Source organism: Falco naumanni, chromosome 20, assembly GCF_017639655.2.
Source record: "Falco naumanni isolate bFalNau1 chromosome 20, bFalNau1.pat, whole genome shotgun sequence".
In the NCBI taxonomy this organism is placed as follows: domain Eukaryota; kingdom Metazoa; phylum Chordata; class Aves; order Falconiformes; family Falconidae; genus Falco; species Falco naumanni.
Genome location: NC_054073.1, coordinates 465,124 through 483,087, shown reverse-complemented (window position 1 = coordinate 483,087; position 17,964 = coordinate 465,124). Strand labels below are relative to the sequence as shown.

The 17,964-nt window shown below is 64.1% G+C and overlaps 1 protein-coding gene across 1 annotated transcript; it reads left to right on the top strand.

Moving 5' to 3' along the window:
• The first annotated feature begins 4,910 nt into the window (after positions 1 to 4,910).
• On the top strand, positions 4,911 to 17,375 carry VANGL2 (VANGL planar cell polarity protein 2). The gene is given in 10 exon segments (XM_040577941.1): positions 4,911 to 5,906; positions 6,373 to 10,228; positions 11,848 to 12,115; positions 12,209 to 12,317; positions 12,319 to 12,330; positions 13,980 to 14,587; positions 15,050 to 15,186; positions 15,392 to 15,527; positions 15,882 to 16,113; positions 16,427 to 17,375. Coding segments are annotated over 8 exon segments (1,566 nt in total). The 5' UTR covers positions 4,911 to 5,906; positions 6,373 to 10,228; positions 11,848 to 12,044; the 3' UTR covers positions 16,688 to 17,375.
• The last annotated feature ends 589 nt before the right edge of the window (positions 17,376 to 17,964 follow it).

The window sequence follows — 17,964 nt, the reverse complement described above, 5'->3', positions numbered from 1 at the left end:
CCCCAGCTCGCCTGCGTGAGGCGGCAGTGCCATCTGCCGGGTCCCCAGCACGGGGCCCTGCATGCTCACACCAGACCTCTGTCACCCCCCAGGCTGGGGACCCCCATCCCTGCCAGCCGGGCCCTGGAGCATCCCTGTCCTCTGCGAAGGGACCCAATGCAGCTCTCGGGCAGGTCTGGGACTGGGACAAGGGACAAAGGCGAACGGCACCCGTGCGCACATGGGAGACCTTCCCAAAAGCATCTCCTGTGCCCCATCGTTTTAAACTCTCGTTTCATGCTTGGTTTAGAGCGTGAGGGTCCCCCGAGGCCACAGTGCCCATCAGAGGCAGGCGACTGGGAGAGACAAGCTCTGGCCCAAGAGGCCCAACAGTCTCGCTAGATAAAGCACGGATCTGATCTCTCCGTATCTGGTCCCATCCGTATCTGATCCCGTCCGTATCTGATCCCTTCCTCCGAGACCTGGGGCAGGAGCTGATGGTCCGTCAGACGCCTCACGCCCTTGATTTTGTGCCAGAGAGAAAGGATCCATCTGGACCGAGACCAGAGACAACGGCGTGGCAAAAGCTGGGTGTGAGGGCATGCAGCAGGAGCAGCTTGGGATCCATGTGTGTGTCCCCAGGCAGGTTCCACACTGGGTGGCACTGGGAAAGGAGGGCCAGTGGCCCAGGAAGCTCTGGTGCCCCAGGGCTTGCAGACAAATGTCTGGGGGGATGGGTTAGGTGCTACTGATCCTGCCCGGGGCAGGGAGAGGCTAGCCACCCTGCTTCCTAGGATTCCTAATCTCTGGAGTTATCTGCCCGGAGCCTCTGCCCGCCTCCCTTCGGAGTGGGAAGCCTGGCCGGGATGCCTTGGGACCGATGGGCATTGGACCTGCCTGACATCTGATTGTTAGTCTGTAGGGTGGTGGGGCAGCTCTGGGCAAGGAGGGGGGGGTCCAGAGGGTGCGAGGGGGCTCAGGGCGGTGTATGAGGATTTGGCAAGGGCCCTGGGTCTTCCCTGCTCTGCAGAAGGTCATTTCCAAGAACAAGGCAAGACAGAGCTGGTTCTGGGAACTCCATTGTGCCCAGGAGATGGATGGGAAGCACCCAGCACCCTGTGCACTGCTGATCCCAGGTGCGCTGCTGGGACAGGGCTGAGCACCCTGCAGAGCCAGGCGGGCTCCTCTGACCCGAGAGCAGGGTGCAGAGGGAGGGGACCGTCCCTGTAAATCACAAGGTGGAACAATGCAGCCCTTCCCAGATGGCAGGGAGGCTCCAGCAACTCCAGCTGGCCAGGAACGTGCTCTGAGGGCCCATTAATCACTCCCGGAGCTGGAACAGGAGCAAGGGGACAGCCCGGGGCAGCTGGCCGCAGGGGGAAGGGAGAGCAGAGGGGGCCCACAGCCGGCAGCGACCCCCAAGCCCTGCTGGGTCACAGGGAGCCACACTTGGCTGCACCCCCAAGTTTACACCTCAAGGCTGCTCCAGCGACTCACACAGGCCACTGAGCCAGGTGAGAAGGGGGGGCACTGATCCCCCAGTTCTGTGCCAGGAGCCAGGGGACCAGCACAGGGTAGGATCCCTCTCCCTCAAGCCTCCACAGCCAGTGCAGGACATGGCATCGTGTCTCTGCCATGTTGTAGGTGGAGGCAGAGAGGGACCTGGAGCAGCCCCCAGGCTGTGCAAGCTGTCCCAGGGAACAGGCCAGAGCTGGGAGAGCCCGGCAGAGCCCAGCTGAGAGGTCGGAAAACACTGGGATAAGTGTCACCATCTGCGCTGCATGGGGCACCTGGGGGCAGAAGCCACGACGACTCCTAGATGGGCTCCTCCACAAGAGCCAAGACCCTCCATAAATAAGGGAGGGATAAGCTGGCCACACTCAGGGGGTCTCTCCTGAGGCACCCCGAGCTCTGTCCCCCAGCTTACAGCTCTGCTGCCCCCTCCCTCCGTCCTCTCTGACCCAGCAGCTCTCACCCAGCTCAGCCTGGACCACGTGTTTCTGGATGCTGCGCTGAGGATGCTGCCAGCCATCACCCTCCTCGGCTTCTGGGGCACACACTGGTGGGGAGATGACCCAGAGGGACCCAAAACATATGGGCTGAGCTGTGCCAGGGCTCAGACGGGGCAGGACCCCTCCAGCCTGGCCTGGACAGGGATGGGAATGGATTGGGATGGGCCGGGCCAAGCCAAGCATTAGCTTTAACCTGCCCCTGCCCCTGCCCCTGCCCCTGCCCCTGCCCCTGCCCCTGCCCCTGCCCCTGCCCCTGCCCCATCGCTCCCTCCCGCCCCCAAACCCTCCTCCCCATTAAGGCAAAACAAGCCATTTAAATCCAGCCAATGGCCCGCGCCGGAAGGAGAGCGCCGCACGCCATTGGGCAGCGCGGGGGGGCGGGCCCGACCCGTTCCCAGCCTCGCTCATTGATATAAAGCGCCCGGCGGCGCGGTCCGGCTGTTCCGGGCAGGTGATGTGCCCCCGCCGTGGGGTCCCCCACGCGTGGGGCGGGGGGTCCCCGCGCCTCCTGACCTTCCCCTCACCCAATAAATGGACTAGTTTTGCACCCCTGCGTGTGGGGGTCTTTGATTAAGGGTCTCTCTGGAGCAGGGGGCGTGCTGCGTCCCCCTCTGTAGAGCAGTGCGCCCCCCCCCCCCCCCCCCCCCCAGTAGCACCCCGGGGGGGGGGCGAGTTCTCCGTGAGAGCACAGGCTGCTTCCCACGGGCCCTGCTGGGCGAGGGGCTGGTGACACCACCACCCCAAGGGACCCCCCACCCGTGGTGTGGGGGCTTGCCTGTCTTCCCCACCTCCCTCACTCAAGCGGGTGGTCTGCAGGTGTCTGCCCACCCCCACACCCTCCCTCGGGTCCTTGCTCCGTGGGGAGCAGGACTTTGGGGGGCGGGGGGTGTTCCATGTGTTCCCACACAGTGTGTTTGGGGGGGGTCACAGCTGCCCCTCCGGCACCGGGGGGGTCCCACGTGCTGTGACCTGTTCCCAGGTCACACCCCCCCACACACGCGAGGGGCTCGGCCGGACCCTCCACCGTTGAGGGGGGGGTGCGGGGTTGTAGAGCCAGACCTGGGCAATGGAGCCGGTTTGGGGAGGGGGGTGTGTGTGCTTGTTCCCACGCGCATCAGTCCCCCCTACCCCAAATCAGCAGGGCACAAAGGTGGGAGCCGGAGCACGACCCCAACCCCCCCCTCCAACGCGGGGGGGGGGGTGTGCACCTTTGCCAAGGCGAAGGGTCATCCTTCCCCCGTGCCAGCCTGGGTGACCCTGGGGGGGGCATCACCCCACCCACCGCTGAATCCGGGGGGGTGACCAGTGGGGCTGAGCCCCCCCAGCGGCTCCCACATGGTGGGATGCAGGATGGGGGCTGGGAGCCGGGGGTCGTGTCTGTGTCGTCCCCCCCCACCCAGACAATGGCCCCGGCAGCGCGAAGCCGAGACAATGGGCGGGCGCGGGGGGGGGGGGGGGGCGGCCGGTAACTGCGGCGGGGGGGGGGGGGCTGCCGGGCCGGGGCCGGGCGCACGGCGGGGGGGGGGGGGGGGGGCGCTCCGCTGGGATTCGGGGTTTCCTCCGCCTCCTCCTCCTCTTCCTCCTCCTCCTCCGCCGCCGCCGCCGCCGCCGCCGCAGCAGCCCCGGGATTTCTGTGCGGGGGGGACGCGCACAAAGGTGCGGCGCGATGGTGAGTGCGGGGAAAGGGGGGCGGGGGGGGGGGGGCGTCTGGGGTGCGGGGTGGCCCCCAGGGTAGGGCTGGGCTGCGAGGGGGGGGACACCCGGGGCCGGTCCCCGCAGGAAGGGCCTGGGAAGCCGGGGACTTTCCTGGGCCGGCAGCCAGGCGGGGAGCGGCTGCTCGGCCAGCCCCGAGCCGGGGGTGCCTCGCTGCGTGGTGGGGGGGGGGATGCGGGGCTGGGTACACCCACCCCCTCCCCAAACCCAGAGTTAGGGTGGGGGATGCTGAGGGTGCCCCCAGGGGTGGGCCCTGGGTGCTGGTTTGCTCCCTTTTTGCCAGGCTCGGCTGGCGCTGGGGGACCTCCCTGGGGATGGGGAGGGGGGGGAATGCAGCAGGGTGGGTGGGTGTCCCCCCAGTTGCCCCCAGCCTGGCACTGGTGGCTGTGGGTTTCCCGCTTTGTAGCGGGTACGCTGATCCTGGACTTCACTGGGCTGCTGCCATCAGGCACCCGCTTGGCCCCCCAGCCCTTTGTGCCCAGCGTGGGGGCGAGCACAGGGCTCCCCCCCTGCGAGCAAGAGCACGACCCCACCAGTGACCGGGGGGTGACAAGGGTGGGCACCCATGGGGCACCCGCCCCGCCACCTGCCCCATGCCAGGGCTGGGCGGCTGCGCGGGGGACGCGGCCGATGCTCCTGCTGGGATCTTGTGGGTGCTGGGAGGCAGGGGGTGCCCGCTGCGCCCATCCCTGCCCGCACTCACCTGCTCCCGGGACAGACCCGGCCGGATTCTGATCCGGTTTCTCTTGGTCCCATCCTGGCTCGGTGCCCTGAGACAACAGGGAGTTCCCTGCGCTCCGCACCGAGCTCCGACAGCGGCTCTGCTGCTCCGGCCGGGCTGCCCAGAGGCTTTATTTCCTTGGGAGAAGGTGTAGGGTCTGGTCCCCCCCTCCTCCAGGCCTTGGTATAATAACCGAAGGGGGGGGAATGAAGAAGAATTAAATATTAGCTTCATGGAGCCTCTGGGGACGGCTGTTGCTTAATCACAGCGATTCAGGATTGTGTTGGGACCGAGCGGGCTCGGAGGCAGCCGGAGTCGATGCCATCCCCGGCTGCTCCCCTGTATTTACGCTGTCTTTGTGCTGGGGGGGCTGGAGCTGGGGATGAGACCAGCTGATTTAATTAGCAGCGTCCACTGGAGCGATGGCTCCTTGCCTGGCTGCTGGACCGTGGGGTGGGTGGTTTAGGGTCGCGGGTCACCGGGTCCCATGGGATACCCCCATCCTGGTGGCACGGCCGCCCATCCCGCTGCTCCTGGGCTGCCTTCAGCCATTGCCATCATTGATGTGGTTTCTTGTTTTCAGCAGCTTGCAGACAATGGGGCCAGAGAAGGCTTGGCGGGGGGGGGGGGGGGAGGCAGGGAGCCCCCCCACCCCTAGCATCAGGCAGGGCTGAAGCAACCCCACATCTTTGGTCTGACTTAATTTTGGATGTGGGGGGCTGTTGGCTGCGGGCCAGTGTGGCCAGCGGATGCTTTATGGCTTTATTGTCCGGCCGGGATGCTTGCGAGGGGGCCTCGGAGGAAACCACGGGCTTTCGCTGGCTGCCCCCCCCGGCGAGGGCCAGCGATGAAGCCGGCGAGTGCTCAGACCCACGGGCATCGTGGCACCGGCACGGCAGGACCAGCCACCAAAGCCAGACCCCACACGAGGGGGGGGTTCCCCTCTCCAAAAGGCGTTTGCCGCCCCGAGCACTGCAGTCGGTGGGTGAATGCGGTCGGTGGGTGAATGCGGTCGCCTTCCTCCTTGCCTGGACCCAGATGGATCCCGTCTCTACGCTGCTTTTCCAGGCTCCGGGATGCAGATAACGCTGTCTGCCTGGTGGGATTTAGTAGGGTTAAGGATTAGGCACCCGGAGCGGATGGAGCAGAGCTATAATTGATCTAAAAGCGCAGTTGTTGATGCTGTGGGTGGCCCTTTTGGGCTAGAAGCCGGCCCTTTTGGGCTAGGAACCGGCCTTTTTGGGCTAGGAACCGGCCTTTTGGGATGTGGCTGCAGATCCTTGGGGACAGAGCTTCCAATGATGCTCTGGGAGAACATGCTGACATCCGAGCAACAGCCGTAACCACGAGCATGGACCCCTGCACCTCCTCGGCTCACCTTGTCCCAGCGCCCTGCGGCACCGCTGGGATGCTCGTGACCAGCAGGGAAGCAGCCTGGGACTCCAGCTGTCGCATCCTCCTGTGCCCCAGGGTGACCGTAGGTTTGTGGCGAGGTGCCGGCATCCCAGGTGGAGGTGCCAGCGGCGGGGCGGTGGGAGCAGGAGGGGACAGGGAGAGCTGGCAGGACCTCGCCATGGGGCTGGCGATGTGCTGGGCATCATGATGCCAGAGCCGGCACCAGGAACCGTGAGGTTGAAGCTGGTGCTCGTCTTCCCAGGAAGCCTTGTGTGCTTCTGGCGAGCTGGGGCCAAGGCAGGCGGGAGGTGTCGGGGTTCAGGGGTGGGGGCTGAGCCCCTCTGCCCGGTGCTGAGCCCTGGGAAGGGGGAGATGAGGCAGGTGAGCCGGCCTGGGAGCTTGGCTGGCTGTAGGGCTGCAGTTAGGATCCCTTGGTGCCGGCCAGTTTTGCAATGCAAATACCTTTTCTTTTCATCCAAGCCCCGTTCTCATGCAAATCCCAGCTTTTTTGTACATTTTTTATTTTTTTTTTTTTTCTCCCTCTGGTTCTAGATCGAGGTGCAGTCGTTTTTTACCTGCGAGGAGGCAGCTAGTGCATCCCTGCCGCTCGATGCGGCTGCGACCTCCATCGCTCCCGGACACGCAGCGGGATTGAAATGCCGGGGGAAAGGCTGGGCTTTGTCCCCTAGTCGCAGTGGGACATCCCCGCTGGAGCAAACTTGGTGGGGACCAAGCGCTGGAGGGACTGGACGTTCCTGTGGATATTGTAACAATCCCGAGTGATCCTAATTAAAGCTGGCAGTTTGGAAGGGATATTAAACCTTCTGCATCCAAGCTGACGCTGAGCAATTTGAGAGCAGAATGAGACCCCATGGGGGAGTTGGATTAAGCCGCTCGGGCTTCCCAAGGGCCTTTCCCGCGTCCCTCTGAAGCGCCTGGTCCTGCCAACGGACCAAAGAGCTGGAAGTTTGTGGATTTCTCCCAGCAACGGCACCTCTGGAGCTGGGGCTGGACCGGCACGGGGGGGGACTCGGCCGTGGAAAAGGTGCGGAGCAGCCTCGGGTGAGGAAGGTGCTGTGAGCTTGCCAAGAAGCCTCAGCTCTGCCAGCCGAGAGGGGATGCGGGCTGGATATGGCCCGGGCTGGATATGGCCCGGGCTGGATATGGCCCGGGGAGAAAGGAAGGAAAATTGTCTGTGTTTGTGCTTCTGGAGGGGGCGTGCGGACAGGGGGAGGACAGCGACGCGCCTTGGCCGCCTCTCCCCAGCTTCTTGGTCGATGGTGCATGGCTGATGCTTGGGGCTTTAATAGATGTGGCATGAGGGGGGGGGGGGACACACCTGCTGTGACCCCCCAGCTCCTGCCTGGGGAGCCTGTCTCCCCCACCCCAGCCCGAGCAGGAGCGCCCACAGGGATTTTCCCAGCCATGCGCCCACCTTCTGCTTGTAGCAGGTCACCTGCGGGCACCCCGCTCGCTGCAGCCTCCTCCGTCCCCCCAGCGTTCGGTGCGTATGTGATATAGGGCCACTGCTCCGTCCCCCCACCACCACCCCCTGCTCCCTTGGCAGCGCGGGGCTCGAGGGGCTGGTGGCCGGCGGGGGACCGCGGTGGTGGCCGGCCGGGGAAGCCGCCCATTGTGCAGAAGCAGCAAGGCGTGTGTGTGTAGCCAAGCAAGAAATGTGCCGGGCGCTGGGCTCAGCAGACCCCTGGGCCGGCGCCGGGAGGTGCCTCCCGTTCCCAGGCTGGCTTTGGAGGCGTTCCAGCAGCATCCCCACCTTGGGCATCTTCAGGGGTCCCCGGGCCAACCTCCCCAGTGTCGGAACGGTGAGGGAGGACCGCCTAAAAATTAGGGTGTGCGGCAGGGCTGAGGCTGGCGTTAGGTTTTTTGCCTGTCTGTAAACAGCTATGGACTCTGGCTTGCGGTGTGCCTCAGTTTCCCCATTTCTGTCATGAGTAGAGCCATGTTTCCAGCCCTCCGGGGTTTATTGGGAGGATGAACAGCGGCAGAGTCATGTGCCGGGAATCCAGGACCCCGGGGTCCTCCTGGCCTGTGACTCAGTTTCCCAGTCACCGTGATGCTTGTCGTGTCTCGCTGGAAAGCGCCTGCCCGGGTGCAGCCGATGTTTCCTCCTGCTCCTGCTTGGCCCTGGCAGTGGGAAGCGGGCTATGGCCGGCGTGCGAAGGGCTGTTCCCACCCCTCTCATAACCACAGGGCAGCATCCTGGTTGAACGCTGGCATTTAGCGAGTTGACCCAGGTGCGAGTCACTGAGCTGTGGGCGCTCACCGATCCGCTCCAGCGCGAAGGCGGCCAGATCGGTCCCAACCCTCTTGGCCACGAAAGGAGCTGTTCTGCCACCGGTTTCTTCCTCTGCCCTTTGCTCAAAGCGGGTTTTTTTTCTCCAGCAAACGTTGTGCCCATCCCTTGGTGCCGTGGCAGAGAGCCACGTGGCGTGGATTTGTGCTGCCCGGACCGAGGGGCACGCTGCCTCGGCAGGGACGGGAGGAGAGGATTTCCCTCTTGGGATTTACCCTGGAGCTGTTTGAAATAAGAAAACTTTTTCATCTAGAAATGCTTGGATTTTTTTATTTTTTATTTCAATTTTTTTGAGCATTTGAATGCAAAAGAAAGCTCGTCTTTGAGGTTCACGGACTCCAAGGCAGGAGAGACGGCGGCAGTGGCTTTTCTGACCGCCCCGAAGCTCCAGCCGCACTCTCTCCGCTTTGAACCCTGTGATGTGCTCCAGCATCATCCCAAGAAGCCATCCAGTCTGGACTTGAAGATGTGAAGTGATGGCAAATCCTCTCCTCCCCTGGGGAGTTTGTTCTGATGGTTAATCACCTCGCTATTAAAAATGTGAGTTTTCCTCCTCGTTTGCATGCGTCTGGCTCTCGCTCCCAGCCCTCGGCGGTTGCTCAGCGTCTCCGTGGGCTCTGTAAGACGAAGCTGCTTCTCCTCCTGGAGACAAGGCATCCATTTCCAGCCGCTCCACCTGAGCACCTTGGGCTGCTGAACCGGCTTTCCTCACTCTGCCGGGCAAACCATCAAAACAAAAAATCTCTTTCTTCCCAGCCGGAGCAGCCGACTTGCTCCGCCGGCACCGGAGCGGCCGTGGGACAGGAGGACAAGGAGCTCCGGGCGCCAGCGATGTGCGGGATGGCTGCTTGATTGACAAATTAACCTTGCAAATCTGCCGGCTTGGGGGTTATTCCCCCCACCAGGCTTTGCTGGGGAGAAAGTTTTGGGATGGGCAAGACAGAGGGTCCTCGTCGGCCAGAGCTGAGCCCTGGTGTGGGTGCAGAGATCGCCTGTGGTTCATCCATGGATCACGCCGGAGCAAAGCGTCCCGTGCCGCTGCTGTGCCCTGGGAGAGAGCCCCGGAGCCTCTGCCCGTAACCTCTGCCCCGTCACCGGCTCCTGAATGCAGCGCCGGGCTCAGCCCTCTGCAGCCGTTCCGTGGCCCGTTGCTCGCTCCCCGTGGAAATGCGTGTCATCTTCTCCCTCTGAACGGATCGGCGCGTCTTGTTCTCCTTCTGAACAGATCAGCCTTCATCTCTGGCTTTGCTTTTGGGACCTGGATGGCCCTGGGGGTCCCCATGCCCCTGTGGGGACCCGTGACTCAAGGGTGAACCTGAAGCGTGGCTGCTGGCCGCAGGATTGTGGTGGCCAAGGAGCGTTAAATCCACGGGCTGGTGCCTGGAATCGCTGAGATGTGTTGGAAAACCCCGTCTTGACTTTGGCTTTCACCTCTCTGGGAGTGCCTGGCTCTGGCTGGAGCGGTGCTCAGCCCGGCTCTGGACACCTCGGGGAGGGTCGCATCCTGTGGCAGGTGGCCACAGGGTGCCAGGGTACCGGGCAGGGTGCTGGTGTGGCGTGGAGGTGATGCTGGGGCAGGTTTTGGACTGTCATGGTGTCCGTGGGGGTGTCCAGCCCACCCTTGTTTTCCTCCCATCGCTCCTCTCGGGTGCTGGCCGGGGGTCAAGGCCAAGCGAGGAGCTCTCACGGGGTGGGCGCCCCCGAGGGAAGTGGGGTGGGTGACCCGCAGGACAAGGACTTTGGCTGGCGGTGGCCAATGTGACGCGCTGCGGCTCTTCCCCCAAACGTGTGGCTTGGGTGGCTGCCACGGCACACGCGTGGTTCCCGTCCCTGGGGAGGGGGATGCTGCAATGCATCCGCGTGCGGCCGGGATGCCTGGCTCCTGATTCCCTTCTCTCTTGCTCCCCCCAGCTCGACCGCGGACCCCCGGCACGGCCGCCCGTCCCGTGAGCGGCCCCCCCATGCGCAGCCCCCCTCCGGCGCCCGCCAGCTGGATGCGGTCCCCAGCGGAGGCTCAGGATGCCCCAAGTGCCTCGGTGACCGCCGGGACGGGGAACAGCACCCGCCTGCAGCCGCCTCGCCCCGACCTCGCCGGTGAGTCCCCCAGCTCCGTCCCCTGCCCCAGTAGCAACCTCCTAATGGTGTTCATGGACCAGACTGGGGACAAGGCTGTCCTCGGCCCCCTGCGCATTGTTCCCAGCAGAAACCCGATCCCTGCCTGCAAACAAAGCCCAGAACAGGGGGCTGCAGGAGGTTGGGGGGGGGCACAGGGGGGTCCTTTCTCTCCCGGCCCCTTCCCCCATCGCTCGCTGGGGATGCCGGGACGAGCTCCTGGCCCTGTTGCCATCTCCTAGACAACCAGCGGGAGGGAGGGGGGCTTTTGTTTCCATAGTGATAAATGTGTGAGCATCCAGCATCTGGGACAAAAGATTCCCCCCCCCCTTTCCTTTTTGCCTCCTCGACCCCCATCTCCCCCTCCCTGAGGCCTTGGAAAAGAGGCCAAAAGACATTTGGGTTTTATTTGGTCGAAATGGCATTTCCCTGGTAACCCGGCGCAGGCCTACCCCCAAACACAGCCGGCGCGGCCCCCCCCGGCGTGTGCTGCTGGCTGGGAAGGGGGTTCGGGGCTCCTGGGGTGGCCCAGTGCCCACAGCCCCCCAGCACCCTTAGGGTGAATGCAGGAGGACCCCCCAGCAGCATCCAGCATCCCCCCGCACAAGCCAGGCAGCGCGATGTCCCCAGCGCTTCCCATCTGTATCGGGGTCTCCCCCTTGGTGGGCTCACGGACAAGCCCCCCCCGCGCCCACCACGGGGCTGTGAGCAGCTGGGGGGTCCCCCAAGCCAGTGGGGTGACCCCAGGAGGCCACCGGCACAGAGCCTGGCCCTGCCCGCATCCCCTGAGCCTTTGCCCGGCTGGGACCCCAGCGGGGTGTGATTTTCCCACCCCAGCAGAGCTCCCCCACCATCGGTGGGCGTAGATGGGTCCCGTGTGTGTATATATTTGTATTTTATATTTTTACAGCAGATGGCTGTAATGGGCGTTTGGGGCTGGCCGGTAACGACGTGGCAGCCGTGAGTCAGCGCAGGGTGTTGGTATCTCCTCCGAGCCAGCCTTGCCATGCTGGACCAGTCCCCAGATGCTGGTGGTGGCGACTGGACCCATCCCCGGAGCCGCCGCGCTCCGGGAGCTCCTGCCTTCCCCTGGCTCCCCCCGGCTCAGGCTGGCGCGGCAAGGGGGGCTGGAGCCGGGGCAAAGCGATGCTCCTGAGGATCCTGGATCCTGAGGATCCTGAGATCCTGGCTCCGTGCTGGGAAACGTGTCCGGGCAGAGCCTCGTGCTGCGAGATGGGCCTGAAATGTTGCCTGTGCCCAATTATTCATTCCTTTATTATTTTTATTTTTTTTTTGGCCCCCACCCTAGGCTCTCTTTTGGCAGTTAAAAGACGGTGATATTAATTAAAGTGTAAGTCGCCCAAACCAGAAGCTAATCACACAGTATCGTTAAGGAGGCAGGTGGCCGTCCCAGACCCAGCTGGGACACGGGATAAAATAGAAAACACCCCAAAATGACCCAGATTCCCTGTTGAAGCCCCGTCCCTGTTTGCCACCGTGGTGGTGCGGGGATGTGGTGGGCAAGGGGATGCTCATCGGTGGCCAGGACCCCGGGGGCATTGCCAGGATGTGGCCGCTGACCCTTCCCTTCGCCTCCGCAGGCGGGCGAGCCCTTTTCTCCTGAGACGAGCCCGACCAGGTGATCAAAATAGAGTCCCTCAAGGTGACGGTTGACTTCTTGAAGGTGCCCCTGGGCCTGAAGAAGCCCCCTCTGAAGGAGGCCCTGGCCGCTGTCCCGGGGCCGGGGAGACCCAAGCCCCTCGGCGTGGAGCGGCACAAGCCCCGGCGCCCCGACACCATGGACAATGAGTCGCAATACTCGGGATATTCCTACAAGTCCGGGCATTCCCGCAGCTCCCGCAAGCACAGGTGAGGAGTCAGGGTGTGCCCTGGGGGTCCCCTAGCTACAATGGGTGCCCCCTCCCCGGTGCACCCACGTTGCACCCTTCTTTTGCCTTCCAGGGACCGGCGGGACCGGCATCGCTCGAAAAGCCGGGACGGGAGCCGTGGGGACAAGTCGGTGACCATCCAAGCACCGGGCGAGCCCCTGTTGGACAATGAATCGACGCGGGGGGGACGAGAGGGTGAGTTGGGCAGGGGGAGAAGGGAAGCTGGCACCGCTGCTCCGCCACGGGGATGCTGCCGAGGGTGGGAGGGCTCCCGGCATTCCTGGTGCTCCCCGGCGGAGCGGTTGAGCCGGTTGGGTTGGCCCTGGGCTGGGGAACGGGTCCAGCCCCGGCGGGGAGGGTGGGTGGGCAGGCGGCGCGGGTGCAAATGAAAGGGGACAGGCTGTGGCGGCGCCCCGGGGAAGCAGCCTGGGGATCCACTCCCTGAGGATCCACTCCCAAGGGATTAGCTTCAGCTCCTCACTCAGTGCCTGCAGGATCACACCAGCGACGAGGTTGGCGCCCAGGAGGCTCCCGTGCCGCATCCCTCCACCGGCTGCCCCAGCCCGGGGGTCCCACGGGGGTCCCTGGGTGTGAGCCAGTGGGTGTAGCACTGCTGTGACCCCCACGCTGGGTGCCAGCACCCCTCCGGCCGCCGCAGAGCCCAGTCCCTGGCTTTAATCATCTCCCAGCCACCTACACAGGCGGCTCCAGCTCTTTTCATCTTCCCCCACCAAGGAGTCGGCGCCGGCAGGGGCCAGTGTTTGCGGTGGCCAGGATGCCGGTGGCTGAGCTTGCCCAGTCCGGCCGTGGCCGGAGCAAGCTGATGGCAGCGTGGATTTTCCTGGAGACAGGCTGGGATGTGGACTGGTCCTCCTGGACCCTCCCCCGCATCCCTCTCCCCCGCATCCCTCTCCCCCCGCATCCCTCTCCCCCCGCATCCCTCTCCCCCGCATCCCTCTCCCCCGCATCCCTCTCCCCCGCATCCCTCTCCCCCGCATCCCTCTCCCCTGCATCCCTCTCCCCTGCATCCCTCTCCCCCGCATCCCTCTCCCCTGCATCCCTCTCCCCCGCATCCCTCTCCCCCCCCCCCCCCCCCCCCCCCCCCTTCCCGCATCCTACCCCTCCGCAAAGCCCCAGGCTGCGGCTCTAGTTTGCTATTTGGAATGAAATCACCGGCTTTCCTGTGGAAGCTCAGGGGAAAAAAATAGGATCCGATAAATCCCCAAGTTTCAGGGATGCCGAAGTGCCGTAAAATGTGAAAGTCTGAGAGTGTGCGGGGCAACATCTTCTCCCCCCACTGAAACGCCACGTTTTAACTGGGAGGGAATCAAATGGGGTCGTTTCTGCACCCCTCTGGCTGGGGAAGGGGGGGTTGGACCCTGCGGGAGACTCGTCCGGCGCTCTGAGCTGCTGGATCGCCGGTGATTTGATTCTGCCAGGCGCAGGGCTGGGGGAGGCAGCACCCGCCCGCCCGGCGGCACCAAGGGTGTGTTGGGACGGCAGCCGGGCATGTTCCTTCTGGCCCCACTGATGAGGGGGTTTGCCTGGAAGCAGGATGCTTCCCACTTCCAAAGCTGCTCGCGCCGGTGCTGGAGAGGTGGAGCGTGGCACAGAGCTGCTGACGGGGGTTTCCTAGAGGGTCCTGGCCAAATCGCTGCGTCCCCCCCAACCCTGGGTTGAGGTTTCCACCGTCTAAATGGGGGTGATGGCACCAGGCAGCACGCCAGGCTTTGAGGTTTGGTGGATGGGAGGCGGTGGAGTGGGGATGGGGGTGGTCCAGCGTAGCCAACAGCCCCCCCGGGTGCTGGGGACCTGTGTAACCCTCTCCCATCTGCCCTCCCCAGGATGACAACTGGGGTGAGACCACCACGGTGGTGACGGGGACGTCAGAGCACAGCATCTCGCACGATGACATCACCCGCATCACCAAGGACATGGAGGACAGCGCCCACCTGGACTGCTCCCGGCACCTGGGCGTCTCGCTGGCCGGGGCGCTGGCGCTGCTTGCCTTCCTCACCCCCCTCGCCTTCATGCTCCTGCCCCAGCTGCTGTGGCGGGAGGAGCTGGAGCCCTGCGGGACACCCTGCGAGGGGCTCTTCATCTCCGTGGCCTTCAAACTCCTCATCCTCCTGCTGGGCAGCTGGGCTCTCTTCTTCCGTCGCCCCAAAGCCTTCTTCCCTCGCGTTTTCGTCTTCCGAGCGTTGCTCATGGTGCTCGTCTTCCTCCTCGTCGTCTCCTACTGGCTTTTCTATGGCGTGCGCATCCTGGACTCGCGGGACCGCAACTACCAGGGGGTGGTGCAGTACGCCGTCTCGCTGGTGGACGCGCTGCTCTTCGTGCACTACCTGGCCGTGGTGCTGCTGGAGCTGCGCCAGCTCCAGCCCCAGTTCACCCTCAAAGCCGTCCGCTCCGCCGACGGCGCCAGCCGCTTCTACAACGTCGGCCACCTCAGGTAGGGGCTGCTGGGGGGGTGTTCCCGCGTTTCGTGGCGTCACTGGGTGTCAGGGCATTCCCGTGATGCGCGTTGATGCACACACGTGTGTGCTCGCGCATTCCTGCGCAGCGGGGGGGCGGTGATGTGTGCGCGTTCATGTGTGCGCGTTGATTGCGTGTGTGCCCACGCGTCGCTGCATGTCCACGTGTGGTGGTGCGTGTGCATTGGTGCGCAGCCACGTGTGGGCACGTGCACACCTGTAGCCGCGAGCGGTTGTGCCCGTGCCGCCACCCACTGTGGCACCAGCCGGCCCGGAGGAGCTGCGTGTCCTGCGGCAGGTGCAGCCCCGCTCCCGCTGGCACACGCTGTCCATCCCTCCCTCCTCATCCTGCCCCGGCCGTGCGCGCCCCCCACCCTCGGCGTGGTGCTAACCGGCTCTCTGTGCCCCCCCTCCCCGTGCCCGGCTGTGTCTCCCTGCAGCATCCAGCGAGCAGCCGTGTGGATCCTGGAGAATTATTACCACGATTTCCCGGTCTACAACCCTGCCCTCCTCAACCTGCCAAAATCCGTCCTGTCCAAGAAAATGTCCGGGTTTAAAGTCTATTCCCTCGGCGAGGGTGAGCTCCCCTTCCCCTGGCTTCTCCTCTCGTTCTCTCTCCTCCTTCCCTTCCCCATCCTTGTGGTTTTCCTCTCCGGAGGCTCCTCTTCGCTCTGGAGAGCCCAGAGCAGGATCGCCGCAGCCTGGCTGTGGGGCAGGAGAACATCAGGCACCCCCCAGCCCCCGCCCCTGCCCCCCCTCTCACCTCACCCTTTTCCCTGCAGAAAACACAACGAACAACTCCACGGGCCAGTCGCGGGCCGTCATCGCGGCGGCCGCCCGGAGGCGCGACAACAGCCACAACGAGTATTACTACGAGGAGGCAGAGCACGAGCGCAGGGTGCGGAAACGCCGCGCCAGGTACGGGGCCGGCAGTGGGATTTGCTGGGCGCCCCACAGGGTACCCATCCCAGCACCCCCCCACCCTGAGGACCTGGGCTGTGCTGGCAGGAGGGATGGGGGCGCTGCTGGGGTCACCTGCAGCCCCCACCCCCCCCCTAAGATGAGGTGTCCCTGCTCTTGGGGTAGCGCAGCCCAAGCCTGGCTGTTGCGTGGCACAGATCTGCCCCCAAAATTGTTTTGGGGGGGAGGGTGGGCTCCTGGCAGCCGTAGGTAGAGCAGGGGGCGAGTGGCTCCCCCCAACCCCAGGGGGTCTCGTGCCCGTGGCTGGGCTGTGCCCCGCTGCGGCCACATCCCTGGCTTTCCTCCCGACAGGCTGGTGGTGGCGGTGGAAGAAGCCTTCACCCACATCAAGCGGCTGCAGGAGGAGGACCAGAAGAACCCGCGGGAGATCATGGACCCGCGGGAGGCGGCTCAGGCCATCTTCGCCTCCATGGCCCGGGCCATGCAGAAGTACCTGCGCACCACCAAGCAGCAGCCCTACCACACCATGGAGAGCATCCTGCAGCACCTCGAGTTCTGCATCACCCACGACATGACGCCCAAGGTGCGCGGAGGGCACGGCGAGGCGGGATGGATCCGTGGGTTTGCCCAAGGGCTTGGTCTAGAGGTTCTTGGGTGGGTTTTTTTCTTTATTCCCCACATGTGAGAGTGTCCCCCCCTCCCCGGGGAGGGTAAGGGGTTGGGGGACACAGTGAGAAAAGCGGGTGTAACCCGCAATGCGCAGCGATGGGAACCAGCCGCGTGGGGACGTCTTTCCTGCAGGACCTGCTGAGCAGCTTGAAGCTGCAAAAGAATAAAAATAAAAATCAGCTGAGCTGTAGGAAGGTGACGTCCCCGTGTCCTTTCCTTCCTCCAAGGCGTTCCTTGAGCGGTACCTGACGGCCGGGCCCACCATCCAGTACCACAAGGACCGCTGGCTGGCCAAGCAGTGGACGCTGGTCAGCGAGGAGCCGGTGACGAACGGCCTGAAAGATGGGGTGGTCTTTGTGCTGAAGCGCCAGGACTTCAGCCTCGTGGTGAGCACCAAGAAGATCCCCTTCTTCAAGCTCTCAGAGGAGTTCGTGGACCCCAAGTCGCACAAGTTCGTCATGAGGCTGCAGTCGGAGACCTCCGTGTGAGCTGAAGAGGGATGGAGAGGGGTCGGGGGGGGGAGGACCCTCTCCGCACCCCTCCGTCTCATCCTCCCCGTCTCTCCCGGGGCTTAGGGAGGCCATGGCTGGAGGGAAAGGACTGCGGCAGGCGCACGCCCAGCTCCATCGCCTACCTGTGATCACTCGCCCTCTGCCTCGGCTTGGTCCCCGTTGGGGTGGGCTGAGCCCTTTCCTCCTCCTCCTCCTCCTCCTCCTCCTCCTCCTCCTCCTCCTCCTCCTCCTCCTCCTCCTCCCTGAAACCCAGGTCCTTGTAGCATCCCCCCCGGCGGAGGACAGCGGCACGGCCAGGAAGGAGACGGCGTTTCGGTGCCATAACCCAAGGGCTAACTCTTCCATGTTCCTCACCAGCGTCTTCAAGCACCATCAGGTCCCAAGGACCTTCTGCGCTTGCCCGTTTTTTACCTGGCAACTGTCCTGGCTCTGGCCTTAAACCACTGCCCGGCGTCTGGGGCTGGTTTTTAATCCTAGAGATGTTTTTGGGGAGTATTTTCCAAACACCTCCGCAATCCGTGGCTGCTATGAAAACCTCCCCCTGCATCTAAGACACCAGAGCGGCGATGCTCCTGGCTGTAGGAACGTCCTCCTCGCCTCTCTGCTGATGGTTTCCACGCTCAACTCTTAACAAAAGCAAGTGAAAATCCAGTTTTTAAGAGAAGCAGAAGTTGTTTGGTGTTTTTGAAGTGGTTTCCCTGCTCCCAAGGTGACACATGTGCCTAGTCCCAGCAGCATCTCCATGGGGTTTCCCCATGCTGGTTGGAGCTGTGGCTGTGGGTCGCAGGCAGAGCAGCTTCAAACGGCTCTCGGGGTCCAATCTTGGGGTGGGATGAATGAAACGAGGGGTTCCTGGCGAGGGTGGTGAGGGCTGGTGGCTCAATGAGGTCCTTAGTTAACGTCCCACGGTGATGGGTGGCCCGTGGTGGTCCCACGAGCAGGGGGCTGGCCAGCCGGCAGGGATGCAAAAGCTTTTGCCTTCCCTTGGTTTTGTTAAGGTCACAAATACCTCATGGATTTATTTTAAATTTTTGTGGGTTTTTTTGATGGTTTTTTTCCCTCCAGATCCCATCGTCCGGCCATACTGTGCCAGGTCGGGGGTCTCGGGGTGGGGGGTGGGGGGGGTCCCGGGGGTGTTGTGGCTGGGCGGGGGGGGGTGGGGGGGTGGTTAGGGCACGGGAGCTGCCAAATTTCATCCCGGGGAGCCGTGCGGTTGGTTTGATATTGGTTTATTTTGTCCTAAGCACTAAAAG